Raw genomic sequence first — 21920 nt, 5'->3', positions numbered from 1 at the left:
AAAAAGCTGGCCGGGAAAGTTTCACGCCTCTTCATTAAACATGTATTATGATAAAATGATGCGGCAGAAAGGACAAGCTGCTTGTAGATCATAATTGCGCACCGCTCCAGACGCAGCGTGTCCGCTTTATGTAATTTTGGCACGCACTGGCACAGGAGCGAGAGGAGGCTTCAGCAGCCAGGAAAAGGTACAAAAAAAAAAGGAAGAAAAAAAACCACACATGTATTCCCGACAGCTCATTGGTCCAAATTTTCCCTGTGCTGCCACAATACTGCACACACGTGACCTCCCTGTTTTCCCCCAGTTAAACGCATGTACTTAAAAGACGGGCACCACCATTCACCAACACAAGCACGACCAGCACAATATTAATGTGGACGAGGTGAGATCGCTGCTGCTGCTGCTGCGGGGACTCGGATCACGGGAGGTGGACCATGGCGGCCGCCACGAGCAGCAACACATCCACAGCCACGCTTCAGATAAAGCACTCCAGCATTGAGCATACGCGGAAACGCATAGACCCGAGGAGGAGGCAAGCGGCGCTGTCTTTTCTCAGCAACATTTCTCTGGATGGGCGACCCGTGCAAGACGATGCAGACAATCAGAACGAGGAGGATAACTCGCTCGAAGCTAGGACTAGACAGAGCCTGGTTTCTCCGGAGCGCGCTGCGTACGGAGCCGCTGGAGCCGCTGCTGCTGCTGCTGCCGCGGCGGCGGCGACCACGGCCGCCCAGGCGCTCGCTTTTGCAAACCAGGCTCTCCTCGCCAGCAGCCGGGCCAGCCTCGGGACGGGTCCCACGGCTGGCCCAGACACGGAGGGCGACGCTTTCGTGCCCTCGACGTTCAGCTCGCCTTTCTCCGCGGTGCCAGCCTCGACCAGAGGGAGGCTGCAGACGTACACTCAGGGAATCCTACCTGCCCCCTACTCCAGGCAATCCTCCCAGAACTACTGTCTGGAGGGCGGACAGATAGAGCTGCAGAGGTCAAGGTAACAGTGTTCGCAGTGGTTTCACTTGTGTGTGCTGTTGGGAACACCACGTACAGTGCGGGTGATGAAATGATGGGTGAAGGTTCACGTGTGTCTGCAGGATCTGCACCGTCAGGTCAATAAACTGGTGCAAACAAAACAAACCAACAAAAAGATGTGTTTGTACCCTTAAAGTCATAAAAGTGTGCCAGTGCATGGAGGCACAGGAGCAGTCAGACCTGCAGACACACGTTTTCATGTCCTCATGTGTTGCATGTTACAATAACATGAGACGTAGTGGAGCAGCAGGTTTTCCTCAGGATGTTATTACTCAGTTATGAAGCCAGGGGGGAAACTTGAAGCTGAATGAACACCAGGAGCAGTTCACTTGCACTTTTCTTTCTAGTCAGCTGTTTTGAAAAGGTGCGTTCGGTTCTAAGCAACACACTCAGCTTGGACAAAGCAACACGCAGCCGGAGGAGAAAGTTCAGCGGTTTGTATTTTTGCACCATGCAGGTGGTTCTACCGTCACAGCTCACCTGGACGCTTATATATGATCACCTGGCCGGTCTAGTTTCCCCTGAGAGCCAGCTGAGCACACCTGATCAGCGTCTCTCAGCTTTTGTTCTCTCGTGTTTTTCTTTGATTGTTACATAAATGTTCTCTGGCTCGGTGCCTAATTTGCTCTACCTCACATTATTTTTAGTGAATGTCATTCCACAGCCTGGCACACACCTGTTTCTCCTCCTGCTCCGTGCGTGACGTACACATCCTGTAACTCTACACCTCTGTTCGACTCCACATGCAACAGGGCCTTTGCTAATCTCACGTCTTTTATTTGCCCTCTTTGCTTCGTCTTCGCGCTGGAGGAGCGTTGGGAGGGTCTCGCCTCACAGCGGGGCGGCTGTCAGTAACAGTCGTCGCTCACCGTCACAACCTGCTGTCAGATCCTCTGCCTTCCATTCAAATCCTCTCCTCCCTCTCAGGAAGCTCTGCGTTCTGGTGAAACACTCACTGAGCATCTAGTTCCCCTTCTCGACCTCCTGGAAGCTGCAAACTAGCAGCAATCTGTGCGTTTTTAATCCTGAAAAAGGTGCAAAAAAATCCACCATAAATCATTTTGCAGTCTCTGAAGAGCTCCAGGAAATAATCAGAAAAAACACTGTGCAAGGAGGCACAGAGCTTCAGAAATAAACTACATCAAATAACATTATTAAACAAGCAGCCATTAAATAAAACACAGTCGAATTAGGACTTAAATGTAGAGTACATTTGTTTACAGCAGACCAGTAGAAGCTGGCAGCGACTGCTTGTCAGCTTGGACATCTTGTCAGTTTTCAATATTTTGTACGAAGGACACATTCCAGTTGGCACTAAAAAAAACTACAGAGGTTCAATACACAGCCGCAGTGTTGCATGTCTGGCATCCCGCTTCTGCTCAGCTACTAAATACAGTATGAAGTTGTTAAACCCTGCCTGTACCCTGCCTTCGGTATGTGCTTGGAGGACGTCCACGCAAAATGAATCCTAACGCAGAGAAATAAGCAACCTGCTGATGGAGCGAGGCCATGTTCCACCGGCGTGCAGACAGACGAGCGCTCTGCACAGTGCCTGGTTTGTTTTCTGAGGGCAGCTGGTGGAAACGTGTCCAGAGGTCCCTGGCTGGGAGAGGCAGGATGCCCAGGCTTTCTGAGAAGCAAGCCTGGCTCTCCGCTCTGTATTTTCTGTCCTCCGCTTCCTCTCCCAGGGGCATCGGAGACACACTCTCCCCTCAGACTTTTTGGCCTTCGGTGCTGCTCCCATTCAGGAAGTCGCCGAGCCTCTGATGTGCCGCCAGAACAGACTCTCGGAGGCCAGAGCCGCTTTCGACCATATCCTCATCAGAATCAAAAGCATGAAAATGACGGATAATTTCACATTCAGCCTTCCTTCCGCTCGTCAGAGTTCATTCATCATGAATCAGCGCACCGAGAGCTGTGCTTTAAATATAGCACACCTATTACCATCTGGGCCCGTCTGCCTGAGGTGTAGAGCAGCTCTCATTCTCCTCTTTCCCCCTCAAAACACCGACCAAGTCTCCTCGTGCCCTCTTTTAGTGATGTTACAACCACCGGTGGGTAGTGCAGAAATATGCACTTTACAGCACGTTAACTGGAGAACAAGCCGCCGTACTGGTCCTCTGGAGTTCTGTGCGATTGGGTCGCATACTTCTGGTTATGAGGTTGATTGTTGTTCGCTGAGGTCATGGTTGGCATAATCGCCGGATTATATAAGAACGCTTGATTTTCCTTTGCAGAGTGTTTCGGTGTCAGAGCTGTCAGCGAAACACTCAGAAAAGCCCACAAGATTGGACTGGAAAAGAAAAAAAAATCTGCAGCAAGAATGAGGCGAGCGTGTAACGAGGGTCAGCATGTGTTTCACTATATACGGTTTCAGATTGGCCCCCGGGTTTCAATTTCCACATTATCACTTGTTGTGTTTCTCCTGTGAGCAGCCAGCAGGGCCGCACGGTGCTGCTGCACACACTATTTGTTTTTTAAATCTACTGATACGTCCCATTTGCTCTCCTGGTGCCTTTGAGGATCAGAGAGGCTGAACTGCCCTGGCTGCTTTTTTTTATTTTTAATCAGAATAATCACATTTCCGTTAGTCTGGACTGTGTTTGTGCAAAGAAGCCCAGAACATTACATTTATTTTCACTGGGCGACAAAATGGAAGTGTCCCGTGGCGAGCTGCCAGCGGGTCGTACGTGTGAAACCGTTTAATCTCCACATCTAAATAGTCCACTTGAGTTTTATGGCTTCGTGGCATGGCACCGCAGGGCAGGATTATCAATCGCTTTCTGAGATATTTAATGGCGAGTGTGTTTTGTGTGCAGCACAAGCAGCTTCCCAAATGTGCTTAAAGTGAATCACTCGAGGCGGGACTTGCTTTTGAAGAGGGATGCTTGTTGTCGCTGCTGATTTATACCGAGGCCTCTCTGAAGCTTCTGAGCGGGCCAGAGAGTTAATGTCAAACCGGACAGAAGCTGGATTGTTCTGACCCTCGTCGGTAGAGCGCCATCTGAGGTGAATGAGTGGCCCGGCCCGTGTTATTGTTTCCACGGACCTGGAGAACATCTTTTGCATTAAAAGCACGTCCTGCTGTTTGTCTCCAGTGGTCGGATCAAAGTCCTCTCGAGCACAGTTCAGCTGCGTCCTCATAAACTTGGAAACGTGCCCTTTAGCCAACTGGTGAGTGACTTGTTGAGGTAACAAGTCACTGAGAACTGGACTGGAAAATGACCGAGTGCAGACAGACGACTCCGACAGAGGTTATGTCCTCTCTGATACAGATCTGGTGTGCAGTGTGACACTTTTAGCAGAGTTTAGGAATAGATTCGTCCGTCATACTTAGTCCTACATGCACTGTAACTGTCACTATAAACTGATCATTACACGACTGAAGTCCTCTGAAACCAAAGTGGACAAGTTCTGGTTTTCCAAAGTTGGCGTGTTGTTAATGTGATCTTTGTGCCACTATTGGTCCACTGCGGCTCTACAAGGAAACACTGTCCTGCTACGATGAAAAGGCTCATTTGTACTAAAAAGCAGTGATAGACGATGATATCGCCACGCCGTTGGTACCGAGGCTTTAAAATGAAACGCCGGCATCAGCCCAAAATGAGGCTTGACAGGCAGATAAGAGGACGCTGACTAATGCTCGGCGCTGCGTCTCCGGCACGAGGGAGCGCGTGTGGACAAAGATTACGTTTATTTACTTGTTTTGCAACTTGTGAAGTAGGTCACATTTGGCCTGCTTGTGGAGATTCTCAGGATTTTTTCAGAGAGAGCATCATCCGAGCTCTGCAAAGTAGGATAAAGTTTAGTTAAAATACACACGGCGTGCTCTGAAAAGCCTTTTATTTTACGCCTGCAAAGGGCCACCTCCGTAGGAGTAGCAATAATAATATGTTAATTCCACTACAGCACAGACCTGATGTTCTCTGGAAGTAGGTGGAAAAAATATGTATCTGCTGCAGCCAAAAAGAGCTGAAAAATGTGAGCATATTGGATATTGGCCACAGTCTAATATCTGCTAAAAAGACAAACTTTGAAAGATGCCTGCTGAATCTAGCTAACTCAAAAATAAAAAAAGCCGGTTTAACTTCAGCTGTGGCTTAAGTTTACAGTAAACTGTTGATGTGTGTGTTTTCTCTGTGTATGTGTTCATCTATCAATGAATAATATACAAATTAATTAATAAATGTCACATCTGCCCTAAACGAACAGCATTGGTAATTATCTAAATCATGTCTCATGTCTCTGTAATGGTTCATACACCAGTATGTAGAAGCTCTTTGAGCCAGATGGTTTTTAATGGTAAAATATAATTATTATTGTTATGCATGCATTATAACATTTACTGTTTTACCAAAAACCCAGAAAAAAATAGTAAAGCTCATTATTATGTCTTGATTCAGATTATAGTTATTTACTCCCATTCCTGAACAGAAACATTCATTTTAGAGGCTGAATGTGATGCTGGATTCATTTCTCAGAGAAGCCCAGTGAGCTGCTCAAAGTATGTTCATTTAACATACGTATATGTACATTTTAGGTCCTTATTATTATTATTTTTTGCCTGTTTTCACATCTAGCCCTGGCCTCTGGCACACACGGAGGCTTTCCTGAGTGAAATATGCGGCTCCTTCGTTGCTAAACGTTGCCTGCTGAAGTTGAAAAATGATGTTGATGAAAGTGGCGAGCGAGAAGCAAAGCGCTCATTTGTGGGCGGTGAAACCAAAACAAAGAGCTGAAAAACACTCTGGGAGAGAGCCGCTCCGCCGGGAGCCTCCTCGGCTGCTTCATTAGCATGAGGCGGCTTTTGTGCCGCGTGCAGCCGTCTGACCCGTTGTTCTTATGAAGCTTTAAGTCCAGTCTTCAGACAGAGGTTCTACATTTTAGCCCATTTTGGATTTAAACACAAAGATTTCTGCTCTCACAGACGGTTCTATGTTCCTGTCATCTGAAGTGTTCATGTGGCATAAAGTAGTTTATTCAATAAAGTGATTAGAAAGAAAATAAAAACACAAGTCCTCCAAGGGAAGCAGCACTCGTAGCTTCTTATCCAGACGGTCCATCTCGGTGTTGTCTCCGAGGCAGGATGACGTAAGTCTGGCCATAAATCACATGATGCCACTGGTCTGACCTCCAGGCGGAGGCCGAGCTGGAGGTCAGGCCCGGCCCTTCGTCACGGACCTTTCAGCTCAGACAAGAAGACACAGAGCTGATTTCAGGTTCTGTCTGTGCCTTTCCATCACAGCTCCACTAGTTTATGATCAGTGGGGTGGTAATATTCAGCAGGATGTTCTCTGGGTTTCTGCTTCACTGCTCCGGCCGCTCATGTAAACACTGGCCTCGTCTCCTCAGGTGTACGCTCCACCTGCCTCCTTCTAAACTCTGGGAGATCCTGGAGCACAGACTCATCTTTCGTTAATTTGTCCTCATGCTCTGTCGCTTATTAACCGGCCACTCCACTTCACCGTCTCCCCCTCTGGCTGAGACGCTGAGTGAAGGAAGGGTGGGTCGGGTTAAGTGTCCTCGGCTTATCTTAGCGCTGCAGGGCTGAAACATCAGAGCACATTTTAACTTGAGACAGTGCATGACTACGAGCAGTCTGCCTGGTATAAAGAGCCACTTGTTTACTCACTTCCCTGCTTTTTCCAAGTAGCGAGGCTGCTGCAGGTTTATTTATTCCTGGATGACAGACGGCCCCTTCGGGAGAATGTGTCAGCTTTGTGTTATTTGACCACTAATGTGTTAATTTCCAGCACTTTGTAATGCTGACTAATGAGTGGGATTATGCAGTTATTGCGGTGCTAAACATGCCATTATAACCTAATTCTGGAAACGGCTCGGGCATGCTTAGCTATAACATGTGGGTTTGTTTCCGAATCTGGCAGCCGATCGTGTGAAAGTGGTCCAGCAAGAATTAGCCCGTTGAGTCGAGCAGCTAAAGTGTGAAATAAAGGCCATGTGTGACAAAATGTGTTACACAAAGTGCTTGCAGAGCCAACTCGTTATCCTCTTAGCAGCTCTGATCCTGGAAAACTCTCCGTGATCGACGCTGAGGAGCGACGCTCGACCACGCAGGCTCGCCGCGTTGCTGATTGATGGCAGTCCGCCGTCCAGAACCTGTTTTTGTAAATTAACCACAGAACAAACCAGGACAGGTGATGATTGGACACCATCGTCTGACCTTCGCTCTGAAACGTTGTTCTGCTGCCGGATATCGAACCTTTAATGATTTAGTGCAAAGACTGTGTTTGTCTGTCAGTTAACTGGTGTCCAGAGTTAAAGGTATGAAAACAGACGATGTTTTCTGAAGGCAAAACTGTATTTAGTCTTAAGAAAACCAAAACTGGTTTAAAAAAGCCTGTTTTCTTTAGAAGAATCACCGTCATTGCATCAGAGTGAGTAACTGTAGAAACAAACCGGATTTGTCCTCGAGGAGTCTCTAATGTCGGGTTTTGTCGGGAAATTTGACCAAATTTAAGCTTGTTTCATCAAAATCATTTTTATTTTACATCTCATCTGAGAATTAGTCCAATTTATTGATTTTTTGTGCACTTGCTCCTGTGATAAAACAATTTCCCATCATTAAAATCTATCTTGGTGTAAAAATAAATTTTAAAAAATCTGCACTTCTCAGCACTGAAGCCCTGAATGATGCAAAAATTATTAAATAAATTAATAATTAAATAAAAGGGCTATTCAGCTGAACTACAGGCTAAAAGTGAGAAAGCAGATTAAAAATGTAAGCAGTAAGATAACCACAGTGTGTAAAGTCATCATTTTAAAGTATTGGTGACACCTGTGGGCACAAAAATGATGCACATGTTTCAAAAAAGTTAATAAATAAGCAAAGAAATTAAACCTTTTTTTTTTCGATTTATGGCATAAAAACTACATCATGCAGCACAAAAGACATTCTGAGTTCCCTCTAGTTTCCATAGCGGTGCAGGAGTTTATGTTGCAGCGAAAAATGAGCCCACAGTGAGTAAAAATGTGACTGTGCAGCTTTAAGGGGTTTTTTAATAATACATCTACATGCAGCATCAACAACGTGTCGTGGCTGCTTCCTGGGTTTCTCCACCTCCAACCTGCTGGAGCTGCTCTCTTTATTTGTGGTGCACACAACATGGAGACCGTCGCCACACGAAGAACGATTTAAATCTCTGATATACTGCAAAAGATGGAGATTTACGGGAGGTTTTATTGAACAATACAGTAGTTGGATGGTTGTGAAACCGTTACCAACACATTCCTCCATCGCTGTATTCTCTACGGTGTTGAGTTTCTCAACAGTTGCAGCTTCAGCCAGTTATTGACCCACGGCTTTGCTCAGAGCTGTTTGGTCGACGTTTTGTTGGTAAATGCTCAGTTCGTGTGGAAACTGACCTCTGATGGATTTTCAGTTCCCACGTTTTCCATTCTAGGAGTTGTGCCTTTCATTATATTACCTTGTAATGCCGCATTTGTCGTTGTTTCTCTAAATGATCATGAGAAGGATCGTTATTATTTTAAAAGACTTCTTCTTAAAGTTCTGCAAAATGACAGTTGAGATTTTTTGGTGTGATAAGGACGTTTCTTCACATCCCCTAACTTCACACTTCCCTTTTGTCTGTCCTTCCAGACGAAGACTCATCTCTCAGCGCTCTTCGCTTGAAACTCTAGAGGACATAGAAGAAAACGCTCCTCTGCGCAGGTAGTAGATCGCTCAGGAAGCCCCTCATTCACACTGCTGTGACTAGAAGGAGACGTTCAGCTCAGCGTGATGCTCGCCTCGGTTCCTCCGTGTGTTCAAGGTACTGACGCTTTACGTTTGTTCTACGTTTCAGATGCCGAACCCTATCGGGTTCACCCCGACCAAAGAGCTTCAAGAAGATCCACTTCATAAAGAACATGAGGCAACACGATATGCGCAATGGAAGGTATGAAGGCAAACAACGGCACCGTACACGTCCTCACTGAGTTATGGCAGGCTGCCCCAGTCAATGAGCTGCTGTTGGGATGTTTCTCACGTTACAGGCGAGCGGACCCGATCCGTCCACAGCATGCTCTGACCCACAGAGAAATGTTCACACACAGTAGAGCCTGATGACGTCTTATTTACTCTGTGTTTGATCACCATTTAGACTTTATTAGAATCACACCACGAATCACTTTCACGACTAAATCCATCGTGTCACAGGTTACACGAGCACGTACACAACACACAGATCCCTGAATACCAACGATTCTGGCCCAGTTGTGTTAAAGTAATGACTGTTATAGACCTGACCAGGTGAGCTATGGAGTGTTTCAAGGTAGTCCAGTTTGTTTTTTTCCTCTGATTTGTGTGATACAGTCGAGCTCTGGCCCTTTGTAATCAGTTTAGTGTGTTTTTTTTATTCCAAGTGTAGCTGCTTTTGTTAATATTTACTTCTATTATTCAGCATTTGGTTGATGTAGATCAGGGGTGCCCAATCCTGGTCCTCAAGAGCCCCTATCCAGCATGTTCTAGATGTTTCCTTCTTCCAACACACCTGATTCACATGATCAGGATCATTATCAGGCTTCTGCAGAGCTTGATGATCAGCTGATCATTTGAATCAGCTGTGTTGGGGAAACATCTAAAACATGCTGGTTAGGGGCTCTCGAGGACCAGGATTGGGCACCCCTGATGTAGAGAGACGGATCTCATGTGTAAGTGTCCACGAGTTCCTCCTCTTCCATTAGCTGGAGTTATTTATTCTCATATGCAGGTCTGATGCAGCGTTTTGTGACTCGTGGTGTTTCTGTCCTGATGTTGATTTTATCATCACGAGGCCGTTGTAGAGCGACTCAAAGCCGTCGTGCCCTCTGTCGCTGGAAAACACCTCTGATTAGAGAGTGTTTGTCTTAAACACACAGTTTAAAATTAGCACACGCCATCTTAAACTATTAAAAAATCTACAGTCTTGTATCAAAAATGCATCATTTCTGCCCACAAACCACTGACTGAACCACACAGAGCAACACTCACACTGACGCTTCAGCTCTTCATTCATTTTACTGCAAACTCTCTCCATCTTTAACCTGTGGATCTTTGTCGGATAGATGTTGATTAGCTTGTTTGCCGTTTTTGTTTTCATAGGATAGTCCTTATCAGTGGCAGAAGATCCTTCTATAGTGTATTTTCTGTCCTGCCCTATCGAGATTGTAGCCAAGCAGGGTATGTATCCTACAGCATGCCGAACTTCGTCCAACCTGTGCTCCCTCTTTTCCCTTTGTTTCCTCATCCCTCTTTTTCTGTGGACACGCTCTCCCCTTGAAGGTTTGGTTTTGGTGGATGCATTTTTCTTATTATTAGGTTAAAAAAAAAAAAAGTAAACCAAGCCCGGCTGCAGGAGGCTTCATAGGCTCAATGTGGCGTCTAGCAGGACTAGATTCATGCTTGTTGCTTGTATGGCTTTCTCCATTATGGCTCTGGTGGCTTTTGGGCACTCATACTTTTTTTTTTTTTTTGTTCAACCAACCCATTTTATTTTTTGTTGTCTGTTTGCAACTGTTGCTGGCTTTGCTGTTTAGCGTTTAATATCCACCTTTCCTGGGGGGTCTCGCTCTCTTCCTAGATTTAGAAATTTAAACCCTGAAATTATTTTAACGATTTGACGGACTGGAGTTTCTCATCCAGCCGTGACATGTTATTAACCTTTTTTTTTTTGTTGTTGTTGTCTTTCTGTGCCGGGGTTTACATTTCTCAGTGCTTGAACAGGAATAATCTCCGGCTTATCTGTACACAATGCCTGTTTCCTTTTTTTAAAGCGACATAAAGCTGTTTGTAGAGGGGACCCACCTGGCCTGCATGGGGATGGCTCTGGTATGGCCTTGGTTCTGACACCCCTCACTCCCCCAGTCACATGAAACGGTGTGTTTTGGAGGAAGTGAAAGGGAAAGGGGGCAGATAAACAACAGGGAATACAAAGCGCAGAAAGAACAGCTCCATACCAGGGCTTAGCGAGGAGCATGAAAGGCTCAGTCTGTTGGTGGAATTTCCTAAGCCAGCCAATCAGCGCCGGGTCAAGGGTTAATAAACGCCCCGGGGATATCCAATAAGCACATCTGACTGCTCACGGCTGCTAATCGACAGTTTACAGTTAGACTTTGGCTGACCCGGTCAAGTCTAATAACCGCAAAACAGCCTTTTTATTAGTCGCACGCAGCTGATTGCATGCAGTTGTTGGTGTTCCCGTCCTCCCCTCTCCTCCGTCGGTGTTTATTCTCACGATAACTCACCGCTGCATGAACAGATGTGCACAGCAGGTCCCAAACCAGTTGTACCTGTATCTGTTTAATAATAAGTCAGGAGATGCTTAGCTTAGCTTAGCATCAAGACTGGAACCAAGATAGCATGTTTTTGTCCAGAGGTGAAACATCTGCCCAACCAGCACCTCTGAAATCAAACTTTTGATCTCGTAGCTGTAACTCAATAATTCCTGAGCTGTGGAGGTGCTGATTGGCCGATGTTTCCACCTCTGGTCGTGGGGCGTCCCTGGATGCTTCACAACCATCAGCTTGCATGTCCTGGCATCAGTCTCCTCCACGTACGAACACAACAACAGCTTGAAGTCCGCTCCCAGGTGGAAATATTACTTGGGTCGAATGCAGAGGACACGTTTCCTCGCTGAGATTAATAAACTAAAACTCACTGGTGCTCGTAAGTTTGGTGTAATAGGAGGAATGGGGCAAGACTGCGAGGGAATATTATGAACTGTTTATGTGAGCAGTAAAGTGTTGGGCAGCAAAGCAGCCCACAGGGGTCAAGATTGGTGTAGTCGTGTTAATGTTTGTTCTCTGTTTGCCCGACGCTAGGTTTCAAACCAGAGCACCGACTGTAACACGACTAACACACGGTTAAAGCTCTCATTCATGCATGTTACTAAAGCTTTTCCTCTCGTTTCCTTTTAATATTCTCAGCAGAATCTTATTTTCTGGATGGCTTTACAGAGCAGCTCTCTCAATAGAAAGCTTCCCGTCTCCTCTGTTTTGTTTTATTTTTTTTATCCATTTTATTTTCTCTGTTCTGTGAGACGTCTGGGGATCTTCATGTCTGTGATGCATCTGTCAACATTGTGTCCTGACGTGCCTGTCTGCCAGATAGCGCTGTTTTTATGATAACGGGCGGGGTCGACGTGTCGCCAAAACACTGGGAGTCATGTGAGGACGCAGCGTTAGCAGCATTAGAAAAACAAGAGCTGCCCTCATAAAGCCTTTAAGTTATCACAGCACTCACACAGGTGGAGGTTTGGATGTCTTTGTTAGCAGACTGAGCACCTTCTCACTGCACGTAAAAAACAGGCCAGACTGATTTCTAAGTCTGGAACATCAGCGCTGCCTTTTTAGCTTTGAGCGTTTTCATTTTCCAGCAATTTTTTCTAATCACGAATTTTAATTTGCTGGAAAGAATTCGACTCCATCTTGCCATTACGTCCCTGCTATGAGTTATTCATGATGACAGGCTGTGAATAAAGTGACCTGCAAGCATGAAATCCTCTCCGTCAGTGCACACACGCTAAATTAGCCCCAACTGGCAGCGCCCGAAGTCCATCAAGTAAAGTTAAACCAGAGCAGCAGCCTGTGTTTGATAGTGGAGGTTATATGTTCTGCTGCTGAGTTTTATCCTCGTATCCAAACGTTAAATCAGCCTTCATGGGCGCGCTGTTTAATTCTGCATGTGTCGCCCCGAGTGTGCTGTAAGTTCTCAGCGGCAGACATGACATCCAGAAACATTTGGCCGATGCAAACATGTGTGCTGTTTGCTCCACTGACACACTTCACGCTCCAGCCGTCTGCTTTTCTGCTTCAGGAGAGCATTTGACCTCCTGCAAATCTCCCACAGCAGTATGGCATTTCAGGCATTGGTGAGGCAGCAGCTGAGAGTCTGGCCCGCTACAGCGAAACCATACTCCCCTCCATCCTCCCTCCCAAGGGCGCACTTTATTTCTGATTGCCCGGAGAAGGTCCCAGAGACACAGGCAATTACAGAAACCAGGCCAGCTGATGAGTGCAGATCGATACAAGGTCTATATCTGTAGAGCGATGAGCGAGGACCTGGAGCCTCAGCAGGACGCTTCGGGGAGAGGGTGGGAGTGGACAGAAGCTGCAGCGTCATCTGTGTGCCTCTAAAAGTCTTGTGCTCATCAGGGATGTGAAGCTGGAAGGAGGCCGCCAGCGGCACCCGTCAGGAGGCGTGAGTGCCAAAGAGATGGTGATCGGGCTGGAGGGGGTGGAGCTGGGAGCTGACGGGAAGGTGAGGAGCCAGAAAAACGTTTGTGTTGTGTTCATAAAGGACAGCGCTGAACAGGTCGGGTTGATGCCACAGCTGCCCCACAGTAATCATTTCTCATGTCTCTGTAATGGTTAATCCACCAGTTTATAGAAGCTCTTTGACCCAAATGATGTTTTTTTGTTTTGTTTACTGTGGCTATAAAAAAAAGTCAGAGAAAAACAAAATCTGGAAATGTAAACTACCCCTAAGATACCACTGATATGTATTTAAATCAGTTTCTGTATGTATTTAAATTCCCAAATTATTTTAAGCACAACTGGCTGCACAGAGAAAGACAAAATAACTCAACTATTTACGGTCAAACTTTAAACACGATGGTCCTTGAACTACTCATCTGTCTAATCAGTGGAATTTAAACACTAAACAGGAGAACTGAATAAGAGGCTTGTGTGTTTAATTCTAACTGTTTTTGCTTGTGTTCCATTTTTACTCGCTGTGGGCTCATTTACTGCAACATAGAGTCGATGATAATAGCACAACAAGGCCAGAGGAGAACTCAAACATGCTTTTTGTGCCGTCTGACAAAGTTATAATGAAGTAATAATAATAGCTGAAAGAAAAGTTGAATTTCTTTGAATATTTATTTTGCAAAAATTGAAAAAAAACAAAAGGACTCAACATGTCCAACAGTGTTACTCATACTGGAGAAAAAATAGTGGCTGTACATGCTGTAAATATTTTAGTATTTACATTTTTAATTTGATCCACACGTTGTCTTCTCTGTACACAGCCTGCAGTTCAGCCCGGTCCGGCTGAAAAGTCCCTGAATTTTTATAATGTCACTGTTGGTCAGAGCTGTGTCACTCATAGCTTCACTGTTAAACAGAGGAACGTATAATTTTTCGTTTTTTACAGGATGTAGTTACAGCAAATGGCTTATTTTTGGTGAATTTTAAGATTTGGTTCAGTGTCCAGATGATGACGAGTTCAAGGACTGTTTGGAAGTTGAAAAGCTGATGATTGGTTCTGTGTTTTTACAGCCTCTGGTTCTAATCGGTGTCATTTTTGGACTTCAGAGGGTTAATACTTTGTGCTCAGTGAGGTCATTTCCACAGACGAACACACTTTCTGATATATATTTGAACCACATGCAGTAAGCCTTTTTCCTGGTGGCAGTTTGATGTTTCAGGAGAAAACTCCGGGGGCAATTAGCAGCGTCATTAACGGCTGCATTCCTGTTAGCTAAGTCAGGTCCGATCTCCTGTTGGTGCTCACGCCGGCTCACTGGAATGATAGAAGCTGCTGGTGTTTCTCCTGCTTTGACAGAAAAGCAGATGTTCTAACTCCACTGTGTCTGCAGACTGTGTCCTACACCCAGTTCCTGTATCCCACCAACGTGCTGGGCGGCCGGAGGAACACCATCGACTCCACGTCGTCCTTCTCTCAGTCCCGTAACGCGAGCCACCGCAGCCTCAGCCTGGGCCGGGCCAACAGCAACCAGAGCAGCTTAGACACAGGTTCGTTATCAGCGTTCCTCACAATCGGTTTTTCATTATCTGCTGTATTTTTATTGGAAGAGGAAGAAGCTCAACTGTGGCTGTGTGTTTGTGCTCGTGGCAGGGAACGATTTGGGGGACTTTCGCGAGTATGACCCCAATCTGCTGGATGACCCGCAGTGGCCTTGTGGAAAACACAAGCGAGTCCTCATCTTCCCCTCCTACATGGTGAGAAAACACTCCACCACCAGCAGCAGCTGCAGCCTCGTCCTCTCTGCTTGTTTGCTGAGAGGTTCATCTCTGTTTTGACGTGTTTTGTGGAAAATGTCCGGCGTTATCTCATTGCAGCGGTTATGTTTTTTCTATCATAATGGATCCTTTATGCTCAGTTTTCCCACCGAGAGTAAGAAAAAGATTTGTCTGGAAAAAAAAAGAGAAAAATCCTCCTGACTTTTATCAGCTGTTTTTGAACAGGAGCCAAGTGGACGGTTTAATCAGCGAGGTCAGTGGACCAGGCTCTCTGAATCTGAATGAACACACACACACACTCTTTGCCCCTGCACGGCGGGCAGGAGGCATTAAACTGCCCCTCCAGCAGCACAACAGCTCCATGTTTGTGCCTCACCACTTATCATTCTCACACTTTTTCCGGAGCAGAATGGATGTTTTGCTGTGGTTGGGGGGGAAGAGGGTTGTGGAAAAACACAACAACTAGACTCCCACCTCATTCTTTGCTGGGCTCTGTTTTTGCTACGGCGACCGGCAGAATACACAACGAGGTCTGACATCGCTGAAATGTTAGTCAAGGCCGGGCTTAGTGTTTTTTCTGTCTTCTCTTCCTCCAATTACGAAACCTGGCGTCGGACAACAATAGCTATTGTGCGGACGCAGTAAATTCTCAGCATTTCAGGAGTTCTGCACAGGCTGCTTGGAAGTTGAACTTTCAAGTTCAAGCAGGGGATAATATTAGCTGCTCGCCGTGCAATTGAGGAAACTCGTGTGACCCAGAATAGAAATGGCACAAGGAACCCTTTAGTGGCTTTATGAGGTAAAGAATCAGAATAATGAGAGGTTTATGTGCTGGTCAGACTAGACAAGGTTTATGTTCTCATTTTGTCTGGGTTTAATGTTAACCTGTGAGGGCTACACGTTGTTTATTCCTCTCCTTCATGCTCAGCAGCCTGGATTACATGATTCACACTCTGCACAGTGAAGAAGGCAACACCATACATGCATGTTAGGAGTCATCCTTGTATTTTTAGCCGCACAGCGCAGCGTGTCCTCAGCGTACACTTCATTAAAGTACGGTTCTGACTTATCTTTGTCCATGTAACACCTATTAGTAAATCACCAACTCACTATTTATTTTATTAACTGTTCATCTCCACATTCTAAATCTAAAGGATCTTATTCCAAACTCTCAGCCTGACTAATTCTCAGAGCTGCAGTGATGTTAACCCTCTGAACCCCGGCAGCTTTGAAAGGCAGGTCGTCTTTGAGAGAATCACCAAAACGACGCCGGAAACTGTAAAAAAGAGGAAGAATTGTGTGAAGCGCCGTTCGGTCACGAAGCCGAGTGAGATCTAAACAGGTCTCTAACCACGAAAACTACAATCCTACGCTGTGTGCCAAACCGAAAAGCCGTCAGTGACTCAGCTGCGAGCGTCACGTGACTAAAACTCAGGATCCTGTTTAGCTGAACCAGGACAAACTGTTGTTGAGCAATCAAGTATATTAAATATCATCTAGAAATTTGAAGTGAAAGCTTGACAATGACGCGTGTTTTTATTATTTTCACCAAACCTGTCTGTCTCCAATACCTTTTAATGACATGATTAAATAATTAGTCTAATTAATTAGAGGCTTTGTAATTAATTAATCTGGATTAGTCGCATTTTTATCAAGTTTTTCAGTTCTAGTAAATTCTGGTTGACGACTGAATCAGTAAATAGACATATACGTGAACTTAAACAATTGTTCATCTATATTTATCTGCATTGTTCATCCGTCTGCTACATTCACAGATTAGCGTAAACTCAAAGTGCAGCTACAGCTATTAAATTCAGCATCTTGAGACTTTCTGTCCTAAAACTCTTTGCTCAGGAACCCTCCAGTGACCCGGTACAGTGGGAGCGTGCACAGATCCTCTGTGGAAACTGTCCCTGCACATCCTTTAACCTAATGTTTCATATTTCTGGTGCGATTATTGGATGAATTGTCCTTATAACTGGTGCAGACGTTCTTGGGCGTCAGAGGATGAACCGTCTGAGATCCAGAGTGGGATTTCTTGACAGTTGTTAGATGTGTCGCTCAAAGCTTTCACTTGTTCTGATTTGATGTTTGTGTAAACAGATTTGCACAACGTTTCGTGGTTCCCAGGGGATGCATTAGAACATGAGTTTCGTTTGAACTCTGGGTGACCTTCCTCAGGAAACGCTTCGTTTTCTGCTTTTCGGTCGTGTGCACAATTTGCTGCCGTCAGGAGGTTTTTTTAAATAAAAAACTTTCCTCCCAGCGAGCCGAGCAACGCGCCCTCGTCTTCCGTCACCGTTCACTGATCAGCTCAAAGACACCCTTTTTATTTTTGAATGTACGTACATGTGTGCTGAGCTGGTCGGTGTTTAAAGCACGGAGACGGGTTGGATCGACTGGAAACCACATGATGCTTGTTCATCATGACGGGCAACAGCGTGACTGATTAATGTGTCTTCATTCATAATGTGTTTGTTACACAAGAGCACAAGAACAGGATTCACTCACTTGGTCTTTTTAAGGAATCTGTTAAAACATGTAGAGTATCAGTGCTCCTCCTTTAAGCCTCACCGGCCGAGCCTCCGTGTGAGACGGTGGAATCCAACACTGGGCTGTGAGGATCCCGTGTGCTCATCCTGACACCATCTCTGGTTCTCCTTTCCAGACGACGGTCATCGAATACGTCAAACCCTCTGACCTCAAGAAGGACATGAACGAGACCTTCAAGGAGAAGTTCCCACACATACGGCTCACGCTCAGCAAGATCCGGAGGTGAAACACAAAACTGTTGAATTCGTTTCACTTGTCTTCCTGCCGCTACAACCTCTTGCTCTCCTCTCCCGTCTCGCCGTTCATTCCTCATTCTTTTCTCTGTTTTGTTTTTTTCACTCCACACAGCTTGAAGAGAGAGATAAGGAAGCTGGCCCAGGATGAATGTGGGTATGAGGAACCGACGGTGGCCATGGCCTTTGTCTACTTTGAAAAACTCGTTCTTCAAGGCAAACTGAACAAACAGAACCGTAAGCTCTGCGCTGGAGCTTGTGTCCTTCTGGCGGCCAAGATCGGCGGTGATCTGAAGAAGCACGAGGTTAAGCTTCTGATAGACGTGAGTTTCCCTCGTGCACGCCTCTGAAATCACATCAAACACATGTTCCAGTACGACCAGTAAACCTCGGCTGAGATTCACACACGTGTAATGAAAGCAGAGACTAGAAAGAAAATACAGTCATTATTTACATAAAGTGATCCACGAGACGGGTTTGGTTGGTTTAAATCGGCATGAAAAGCAGCGTTTGGCTGTTTCAAGACAGTTTGTTTTCAATGTGGGCGGAGCTCCAAAAAATGCAGGAACTTAAAATTCCCACAATGCACCTACAGTCGTCCTCATATGTATTCACACCCCCCTATTAAAGAAGGAGAAAAACAGCTGAAATAAGGTGAAACTGACAAAAGTAATAATAAATAAAAATGTAATGAACATCATGACATTGCTTTTGAATTGTGGTTCAACAGAAATATTTTAAAAAACCAGCATGATGGACCCGTGAACTAATATTTAGTTGAACAACCCTCTGAGCCAATCACTGCCATCAGGTGTTTCCTGTAACTCTCAGTCAGACTTGTTCACCTGTTGACAGGTGTTCTGGACCACTGCTCATCAGCAAAGGCCTCTGATTAGTCCGGGACAGTTTTGTTTTTTTTAAATTATTCTTTTCAACTACAACTCAAAAGCAACATTTATTTCACTAAATTATAATTTAGCAAATTTTTATTTATTATTACTTTTTTCAGTTTCTAGTTATTTGAGTGACTGTTGTGGATTTCTCTTTTCTTTAATGGAAAGGGGATGATTAGATCTGAGGACGACTGTAGTGACGTCTTTCATTGGCGCCTCCCTCACCAGACTTTTTGTCAACAATCTGAAACCAAACCGCATACATTGGGATTATTTAACCAGACTTTAGAAAGTTCTCTTCACTTGTACTTCATTATATGTAAATGTAGATAGTAGACGTCCCCTTTTTGTTTTCTAAAGACTCACTCTTCAGGGTTTGCTCTCATGAAGTTCAGGTTAAAAATCAGCGGGTGTGGTTTACGAATCATCCAAAAGCTTCCGTTGTTTCATCCAAGCTGTTGTTTTATGTTGTTTTGTTTGGCAGAAACTGGAGGAGAGGTTCAGAGTGAACCGCAGAGAGCTGATCGCCTTTGAGTTCCCCGTCCTGGTGGCGCTGGAGTTCAACCTGCACCTGCCCGAGAACGAGATCATGCCCCACTACAGACGCCTGCTGCAGGCCTCCTAGCATTAGTGACCCATCAGGAGGATGGCCGCCGGCTCCTCCTCCTGATCCCCCGCCCACCGTATCCATCCTCGCCTCCTCTTCACGGTACCGCCGGCTGCCACCGAGCTGCAGCCGCTCATCACTGCGACGCTCTCCCCCCTCCTCTCTCGTGAGATCAGCCAAAGGGACTCATTTTTAAACAAACTTTTCTCCATCGTTTGACTTCTGCATTCATCACCGCTACGAACTGTCCGCAAACAAGTCGTTTCTCTGGTTTGCATGTTCCACATCTCCTCATCCTCATCACTTTGTATATTTTACTCCTCTCTTGTTGATTAAGAGAGCTTCTCTTCTTTTAAATCCTTCTCGGTTAAAACAACCAGTGATTGTAACATTTTTATCGCGTCTTTTCATTAATCTCCTTCGTGTAAACTTTGGTATGATTGGTTGCCTCATGACCTGCATAAAATTTAAACAAAGGCCTTTTAAGTGGCTGGTTTTGGCCGGACTGTTACTCCTCAGCGTGACTCTTCTTCTCGCAAGTCATCGTCTTAAAAGTGCACTTTTTTTGAATATTGCAAGACATGGGGGCAGGGGGGCACTTTTTTCAGACTTTTAATGAGCTTGGGAACCAACCCTGGAACATAAGCTGTGTTCATGAGCACCACACACACACACACACACACACACGAGTCATTTGGAATGGTTTGTTTTTCTCTCTCATGGTTTGTTCACACCTTTTTCTAGTCTCAACTATCCGCATGAGAAGCAACGATTGTTTGTACACAGGTACTTGCAGAAAAGATGTGATTTCCTATTTTCACTGCAGTGTTCCATTCGTTTTCTACCAGTCAGATGCTTGCTATGGACTTCTGGAGACCAGACCGACTTTTATCAGTGTCGAATTTCCCGTGCTCTATGTTAGAGTGTATTGCTAGCACATTTACGGTGCTCTAATAGGGTCAAGATGGTTGTTCACGAGTGCAAACATGCCATTAAGCAGCGATCGGGAGCGGCAGCCGGCTGCTCCGGGGTTGAGAGAAAATGCCTTTCACGTGCAGAATGTGGGTTAAGACCCTGTGCCAGTAATTATCCTCCCTGCTGAAGTGTCCTTGAGCAAGACACCGACGAGTCCCTGCAGCCTTCAGGGATGCTTCTCTCAGCAAAGCCTCTCTTGAGGAGGGGAAGAATGGAAACGAGATCCCAGCAGGGGTCGAATCACGGATCAAACGTTTGCAAAAAACTTGTTGATTTAAAAAAAATAAATATTGAAAATGAACAACTTCCGATGTGACCACTTAGACGATATTTATTCAATTTCTTTGGCACGTGTCTCAACTTGATTTTATTGTTTTCTAATCTTGAAATTGTCTGACACACTACCGCAGAGTATTGAGAGGCCACGAAATCAGAAAACATGAGTCTGACGCTGCTGATGGTGTTTGAGCTGAAACGACGAAACCAAACCGTCACAAGGGAAGCATGGATTGTGTTGATTTAAGAGGAAACAATACTGAGCTTATTTCCGTTTGCAAGCCCAAAGATTTTTGCCGTACGATGCACACTAAGCGAGGACGGACTCATGGCGACACTTCTTACCTGTGTATGTTTGTAAATAAATTGCTTTGCTTGTTCAATCAAATCAAGACTCAGACTTTTTGTTCTCTTCCTGGATCCAGCCTGTGTTTCCTGAACAGAACCTTTCGGCGCCTTCAACCCAAACATCTGGTGATTTTTAACTTTAACAGCGGATTAAAGTTTTCTCGTCTACTTGACATCTGCAGATGGATTTGCATGAACTGTGTGCAGAGGTTCACGGTCGCCTGAGGATGTTCTAACAACTCTGGTGCACCACGAAGCCAGATCAGTGTAGTAGTCGGGAGTTTTCAGTGTCACAAAGGTGGCTCCCTTCAGGCCTGCTAGATCACCATGGCAACTGATGCTGCTCTTTCGGAGGTTCTGTTCAGAGTTTGAGGTTTAAATCAGCTGTGAAAAGCACCGATTCTCTCCCCGACCATATTCTCCCGTTGCAATACAGATTCTCAACCCCAGCGAGCAACGCCACGCCGTACAGTAGCCGAATTGTATGCATCATGTTGCCACGGCAACCTGCATGTTCAGTTGTCGATGCAGAAATGTTCCTGATTTGCTGCCAAGTCTGTTTACGCTGCTGGAGCTGCAGCTACTAGAACACAGACTGGGAAATTGATTATTAGTGTGTTGGTATTTGTCACGGAGAATTCCTCGTATCCTTCATTATGGAACCATGTTTAAATGTATGAAGTTCAGAGCGTTGATGTGCAAAGTGGCTGCATAAAAAAAACACATGAACCTGAACCATTAAAAGCTTTATATTCCTAATAGCTCTTCATTACAACAACTAGTTCCTCTTGAATGACGTAAGTGGCTCGTGATTGGTCTATTTCGTGAGGAAAAAGAGTCAAATGACGAATCAGACAGGTGGCTCGGTGGTTAGCATCATCGCCTCGCCGGTCGTCGGTTCACATCCCGGTGAGGACACCCGGGATCTTTCTGCATGGAGTCTCCATGTTCTCCCCGTGCAGCGTGGGTTCTCTCCGGGTTCTCCGGCTTCCTCCCACAGTCCAGAAACATGCTGAGGTTAATTGGTGA

General features: G+C 45.5%; 1 protein-coding gene across 3 annotated transcripts; it reads left to right on the top strand.

Annotated features, from left to right (window-relative positions):
- The first annotated feature begins 416 nt into the window (after window positions 1-416).
- cables1 (Cdk5 and Abl enzyme substrate 1) lies at window positions 417-20931 on the top strand. Of its 3 annotated transcripts, XM_008298029.1 has the most exons (10): window positions 417-988; window positions 8645-8716; window positions 8850-8942; window positions 10127-10204; window positions 13177-13282; window positions 14622-14778; window positions 14882-14985; window positions 17675-17781; window positions 17908-18115; window positions 19170-20931. In XM_008298029.1, exons 1-10 carry the CDS (start codon window positions 435-437, stop codon window positions 19308-19310), a joined length of 1620 nt encoding a protein of 539 aa, XP_008296251.1. In that variant the 5' UTR covers window positions 417-434; the 3' UTR covers window positions 19311-20931. The 3 variants fall into 3 exon arrangements, with proteins under 3 accessions (XP_008296251.1, XP_008296252.1, XP_008296253.1); XM_008298030.1 differs by lacking the exon at window positions 8645-8716; XM_008298031.1 differs by lacking the exon at window positions 10127-10204.
- Window positions 20932-21920: the final 989 nt, after the last annotated feature.

This window comes from Stegastes partitus, unplaced genomic scaffold (genome assembly GCF_000690725.1).
Source record: "Stegastes partitus isolate 25-593 unplaced genomic scaffold, Stegastes_partitus-1.0.2 Scaffold1272, whole genome shotgun sequence".
Taxonomy (NCBI): Eukaryota; Metazoa; Chordata; class Actinopteri; family Pomacentridae; genus Stegastes; species Stegastes partitus.
Note: the sequence above shows the minus strand (reverse complement) of the source record. Positions and strands in the feature narration are given on the sequence as shown.